The sequence below is a fragment of the Aptenodytes forsteri genome, unplaced genomic scaffold, assembly GCF_000699145.1.
Source record: "Aptenodytes forsteri isolate BGI_AS27 unplaced genomic scaffold, ASM69914v1 Scaffold2, whole genome shotgun sequence".
NCBI lineage: Eukaryota > Metazoa > Chordata > Aves > Sphenisciformes > Spheniscidae > Aptenodytes > Aptenodytes forsteri.
In genome coordinates this window covers 6,086,241-6,093,063 of record NW_008795695.1, presented here as the reverse complement: position 1 = coordinate 6,093,063, position 6,823 = coordinate 6,086,241, and the positions used below count along the sequence as shown (strand labels likewise).

At 35.9% G+C, this 6,823-nt stretch overlaps 1 protein-coding gene across 1 annotated transcript in view; it reads left to right on the top strand.

Moving 5' to 3' along the window:
• Nucleotides 1-6,823, top strand: part of LTN1 (listerin E3 ubiquitin protein ligase 1) — a 41,140-nt gene extending 34,317 nt beyond the window's left edge. Inside the window, exons 26-30 of the mRNA XM_009282926.2 lie at nucleotides 552-723; nucleotides 1,859-2,079; nucleotides 2,591-2,785; nucleotides 3,420-3,587; nucleotides 4,374-6,823. Of these exons, the coding sequence (XP_009281201.1) occupies nucleotides 552-723; nucleotides 1,859-2,079; nucleotides 2,591-2,785; nucleotides 3,420-3,587; nucleotides 4,374-4,436 (819 nt within the window). The 3' untranslated portion in view covers nucleotides 4,437-6,823. The remainder of the gene's footprint in view (nucleotides 1-551; nucleotides 724-1,858; nucleotides 2,080-2,590; nucleotides 2,786-3,419; nucleotides 3,588-4,373) is intronic.

Below are 6,823 nucleotides of genomic sequence, written 5' to 3'. Positions count from 1 at the left end.
ACAGTGCAATTGCTCACCACCCGCCGACTGATGCCCAGCCAGTCCCCGAGCAGCGGCCCCCCCGGCCAGCTTCCCCCAGTTTATGTACTGAGCATGATGTCACATGGCATGGAATGTCCCTTTGGCCAGTTTGGCTGTGCCCCCTCCCAGCCTCTTGTGCACCGGCAGCCTTCTCAGTCGGCAGAGCATGGGAAGCTGAAAAGTCCTTGACTAGGTAAGCACTGCTCAGCAACAACTAAAACATGGGTGTGTTATCAACATTATTATCCCTGCCGAAACCAGGACATAGAGTCATAAAGAATTAAGATTCATTAATAGATGATTCTTTGTGGCATTTTCAAACAAGCTTGCTACATTTTATGATCTTCTAACCATTCAAAGTGGTGCAGAGAAATAAATCGCTCTTCTAAACACTTGTTCAGAATCACAGTCTTGCTTTTCCTCCCTACAGGAACATATTTGTATTTTTTACAGAGTAAGCTATATTTGTTAAGTCTCATCTGTATTTTGTGTGTTTTTTTTTTTGTTTTTTTTTTTTTAAACACTATCAGCTGCGAGTTCTCTACTCACAATACCTTAGAAGAACTAAAAGCTTGAATAACCTGCTTTATCACTTGTTCAGGCTTATGCCTGAAAACCCTGTCTTTTCTGGGCCAACTTCAGAAGTTCCAAATAAGGACACAAAAACTTTCTTTACTGAAGAGCTTCATTTAGATGTCAAAGGTTAGTAAAAATTGTATTTGTGCATTTGAGAGAGTTTTGATATTGCTGAAGTTTAACTATGCTTTTCTGCTTAAAAATACATATTTAGAAAATCTTACCTATAAAATAGGTACACACACACACACACACAAATACATACATACGTATGTTTAAAAATCTTTGGCTAATGCTCCCCATTTGAAGCTTAACCAAAGTTGAACTGTTTATCAGAAAAATCAAGAAAAAACCCAACAGGAAATGCTTAGATTATTCACTTAGGGCAGAAATAATACATTGCTACTATCTGAATCCTGAATGTATGCAAAGATTCCAAAATACTAAAAATGCGCGATCTTTTCTGAGACTTCTCTGTTGATTCTAGATTTTTTTTCATGCTAAATAGTATTTCTTTTTTTTTATTCTTTTTTAATACGTAAACACAAAATATATTTTAATATATATTTTTTGAAACGTTTGAGATATTAAATTGTGTGTTGTTTTTGTCACGCTATTCAGAAGACCGAGTTAATCAACCATGATGAGAGAAGACACGCTGTCTTTTTTTAGCTGAGAAACATGAAAAAAGAGAATTAGTTTTGAAAGCTACTTCATTGAAATTATTATTTTATGTACCTGTATAGATGTAAGCAAAGATACTGAGTTTTCATTTCTTAATTTTTGCTTGAACAGCACTGCATGTTGCAGAACAATTTATCTGGATGACAGTAAGAATGAATTACTAACATGACATCCCAAGAGAAAGATTTCCCTTATCTCTTTATGCACTTCCATAGGACACTGCAAACCTCAAACGTGCCCCAAACATCTTATTGCTTGTTCACTCCGAAGTGAGCATTTTCTTGTTTCTAGAATACAAAACTATTCTTGATTTCTGGTAGTCCACCTAGAGTTCATCTCGAAATTAGACGATGAATTCCCAGTTGTGAAGCGTTAGTCTAAGAAACAAAGAAACCAGACTGATGGTGAAAGGCAGAGTCAAACAAGCACTTAGAGTAGCAAATACAGAAGGAGTGTGTACATGAAATTCCGGTTGCCACAGTTATGTTGGTATCAAAATTTTTGTACGTGGTGTGGAGTAACCAACATTTGTGACTAATGTGTTAGAGTATTTCAACATCTTTTCTTTCCCTCCCAGGGACAGGAGTCCTGTCATCCCAGATTCCGCACTTGGCCTGCTCTGTGTACCATATAACACTGAAAGACTTGCCAGCCATGGTCAGGCTTTGGTGGAATAGCTGTGAGAAACGCGTCTTCAATGTTGTAGATAAATTTACAAGCAAATACGTCAGCAGCGTGCTTTCTTCACAGGAAATATCTTCTGTTCAGACTAGCACACAGTTATTTAATGGCATGACGGTTAGTAAGGCTTTTTGTCCTTTTTTTGATTTACTTTAGTTTTTTGCAAACATTTAAGAAATGTTACTTCTCAGAACCAGACTGTATTACCGTGTTTTATATGATTGCATTTTTGTTGTTCTAAATGACTGATGAAAACATAATTCAGCTTGGTATCAATATATTAAGTTGATGTTTATTAACATTCTGTTTGGAGAAAAATAGAACAGAATGGGGTTTATGATGTTGGAGAAGTTGAGGAGGTAAGTGGAAGATACTGCTATCGGTATACTTCTTTTTGGTTTATTAAAAAATGTAATCAATCGGTAGATTGAAAAATGGCTGGTAATTTCTTTTTGGTTAGCCAAGATGAGAGTGGACTTCTATTTTCTTTGAGAAAACTGTTTTCCTGGTCTAAGAAAATTATTTAATGTGTGTAGTAAAGTGTTTATGGTTTATATCTGTATATAAAAAAGACTAGAGATGGTGCGTATCTCTCTGTGGAGTTTTTTAACGTGCATTTTTTTCACAGGTAAAAGCTAGGTCTGCAGCACGGGAAGTCATTGCTACCTATTCAGTTGATGATATATTTATTGAACTAATAATACAGCTTCCATCAAATTACCCACTGGGATCCATAACAGTTGAGAGTGGAAAGAGAGTTGGTGTGGCTGTACAGCAATGGCGCAATTGGATGCTACAGTTAAGCACGTATCTTACACATCAGGTGAGTTTAGAGAAAGCCCATAGCTTTGAAAACTTAAGAGTCCTGATAATAGAAAAATATTCCTAGTAATGTAATATTGTTTAGATCTGTATAATGGATCTCATCAGTAGATCTCAAAGGACTTCATAGAATTGGTCACTCTTGCCATCTGCTTTTCCCCAGATGCTGAAACAGAGAGGTAAAATTACCTGCCTAGTAAGTCCTGTTAAATCCATGGCCAAAGTTGAAAATTTATATCTCTTAAGACATGGGCCAGTGTTTGCCGCATGTGGCAATGTCATCTCAACTATAATTAGAAAAAAAACCCAAAAAACCCAGTACACTAAATTCTCGAAAAGATTGGTGGTTGCTGAAGTTGCATCATCTGTGGTTAGAACAAAACAAAACAGTTTTAAAATCCCCCTTTAAGTTCTCCTAAGTGCATTCTTTTCGTTGTGATGAATGCTTGCATTTCTATAGATTGGACTATCGTCTGTATTTCATGTGTTGGCTTGATAAATTATTCACTGCATATATTGCATAAAATTTCAGATTATAAAGACTTCAACCTTTGTTTCCTTCATGTGCTTATGAATAACAGTAAGAATATTCTGAAGGAATTCTACAGTATTAACAGCTCTTTTCCCTCTGTTAGAATGGAAGTATTATGGAAGGCTTATCTTTGTGGAAAAATAATGTGGATAAACGTTTTGAGGGCGTTGAAGATTGCATGATCTGTTTTTCAGTCATTCATGGTTCCAACTATTCTCTTCCCAAAAAAGCTTGCAGAACATGCAAGAAAAAGTTTCATTCAGCTTGCTTGGTAAGTACCTAGACTAAATTTTTTTAAATAGGCAAAATATCCATTTATAGTTTGAACCAGGAATTTCTATCGTAATACCATCAGTTCTCCATTATGTCATTGGAGTACCTGGGATTGATTGAACTCCATAAATTATTTGTATGGATTTTGTACTAAGCTGTAAGGGCATGTAATGAGGGAGGGGTTGCTACACTTCACAGATAACAACTATCCGTTTTGTGTTCACTAAGACATAAGCCATTACATCTACGTAGGGTGTAGCAACAGCATCATCTCGTTATCAGCTCAGATGCGGAAATAGAAAAGGTTAAATTTAAATTTATGCAGCATGTTCTTTTCTTTAGTAAACTATGCTGATCTGGATAATTAACATTTAACTATATCCAAGTCATCATAGGCATTGGTTCTGTGGTTGCAGAGTATACTGGAACAGGTTGGCATCTGTATGGCCATATAACAGAGGAATTATTGCTCCTTTAAAAATGCTATCTTTTTCTTCTAAAATGAGACTGGATGAGAATTCCTTTGTGTCAGGTTTTTTAGAATAAAACTTGAGTATTTTGTGTGTGTGTGTAATATGTGTATATACATATGTATATATATACACACATGCATACAACACAAGTAGAAAGGGGTTTTTTACTGTTTCTTGTTGGTTTTTTCAAAGTATAGTTAGTGTTTTGATAGTTATATTCATTGGCAAATAATGGTTATTACTGGTGATAAACCAGTGTTCCTGAAATTCAGCTTGCATTCCTATATTAAATAGTTCTATTTCTCTTTCAGTACAAATGGTTCACATCCAGCAACAAATCCACCTGTCCACTCTGTCGAGAGACATTTTTCTGAAATAAAGCGGTCTGTCTTCTTTCTGTGAGCTAAGTAATAAATGACGGGGAGGCAATAAACTGTATGTTGAAAGAAGCTAGCTTGGAATAATGTCAGTTACTTTAAAATCTTGACTAGTGGGATATGACACATATTTACCTCTGGACTGTTTTTTGTAAGTTTGAAGATTCTTCTTTGATATAAAGAAATATCTAATAATAATTTATTTTAATTTGTATATTTTTAAGGTATTGAGATATGTTAAAAATTCAGAAATAATGCAGAGTTATGTCTGAAAAGTGGTGTTTAAGCCACAGCATAGTTGATTAAAACCTCTTACTTTAGGTATATTCTAACATGGTGTTATGCACTTAACCCAGATCATGCCTCTTAATATAACAGGTAAATTTAACATAGGTGGTATAAAGACTTGATTTTTTATTATAGCGCATTCATAATAGTTCCTCTTATGGGGAAAAAAGAATGTTGTTGCTGTTAGACATTAAGGCATGGAACTAGAGTGATAACCTTCTGTTAAAGCATAAAATTTAAACATAGTGTGCTCTATATTAACATGTTTATAAACTGAGCTTTCACCTTTAACAGTCTCGTTTTCCCAAAAAACCTCAGTCATCCAGCACCCTAAAAACATGAAAACTCGGAAGCCCAAATAAGTGGAGAGAGTACAATCATTGCTGCATGACAATGAAAAACACTACCTATTTAGTGACGATTGGCTTTTAAGGAGGAGGCATACACACTGATCAATTCTTGTTTTCATTATTTCAGTTAATGTCTTCATTAGCTGGCAAATTAACTATCACTGTATGTACACTGTACTTCCACTGTCCCATAATAATGACTCTAAGTGAACATGACAGATGTATCAGAATTTAATATTGTCTTCAACTATACATTTTTTCATGCTTTTTTTTTTAACAGCAGTAGCATACCAATATATTCTAACTTGGATGGGATTTGTGGTGGGTTTCTTTGAAAAGTCAATAAAAAGGGAGGAATAAATGACTTCTGTCAATCTCTGTAGTCTCTGGATTGCTGTCTCTTCCTCTGTGTGATACTTTCAGAAATTAATAGTATAAATTTTCAGATGCCAAGTTTATAGCGTACTCAATTGGCTGTACCTCAACAGCTGGTTTGTGGTGTGGTGTTTTTTTTTTAGATTCTGTATGTTTTCTCAAAGTTGGTCCCTTTTGAGGTGACAGCTCTAGAAATGATTTTTAGCTGTTGATAACTTAAGTCTGTATTTTTAACAGGTAACACTGGGCTTCCAGAAGAGAGATTTCCTGACATTTTTTGAGAGAGAATGGAAAGGATTTAAAACTGGTATTGAAAAGGTCTAACTGAAAACACAGATTAAGGAGCAAGCTGTATTGTTTTCCTGATCACTGATACTAAACCTCTAGGATTGTCTGTATTGCATCACTGTGTTTCAGACAAGACTAGTTATTCTAAATGATTTATTTGCAAGTTCAATAACTGATCTGAAGGCTACTTGTGGTCAACCAGGTATTGCATCTTAAACTCTTCTAGCAGACCCTAACTTGCAAATTGTCTACTAGGAACAGCCTTGTGGAGAGCTTTTGTCTTGGTTCTGTTAGAACAAAGAAGCGCAGGCGCTTGCGAAGCAGCAGTATGTCTTTTCACACTGGTACTTGCTGACAGAGCAGTGCCTAGGGGCCTGGGGGAGCAGAATTTTTGCTTTCTTCTTGGTAAGTTTGACACTGCGAAGAAAGTCTGTATCTACCATGCGGCTTATTCTCATGTGCACTGAATGCAGCAGTACGCCTCCAAAACTCTCCAGAAACAGCGTTGCGTTCTTTGGTCTTCTAGGAGAAGGGAATAGGTGTGCCCTGGCAAATGCTAAGTGTACGTGCAGACCTCTGTGTAGACATAGCAAGTTTCAAAAAAAAAAAAAAAAAAAAAAAAGTTACCTGGCCTGTCACTAGTTCCCAGTCTTCACCAGGATGATGGTAGCATAATAGTAATCAGTTCTTGCAGAACTCGCCTATGTTCTTACTTGGATTGCGTTTTGACAAGTGCTTCTGCTAAAGTTGCAGCAGACAGCAATACAGTGTGGCCAGGAGAATTGACTCATGATTTAGTGAAGTGGACACATATTTTCTTGTCCAAATATCCAGTTGTTAGACAGTCCAGTGCAATCGTTTTTTGTTGAAAGCATGTTATGTTTTATTACACTTTCTGTTCTGATCTTCTGTTCTGACTTTCATTATTCTGTCCTTTATAATTTAAAACCGCATACGCTGTTGAGCATTGTGATCTACCATGCCAGATGACTGCCCTTCTTTATCTTTGATTACCTCTTCTAAAACTAATTCTTTAGTTATAACTAAAAGCTAGACAGATTAACTAAAACTTCCTTTTGTTAA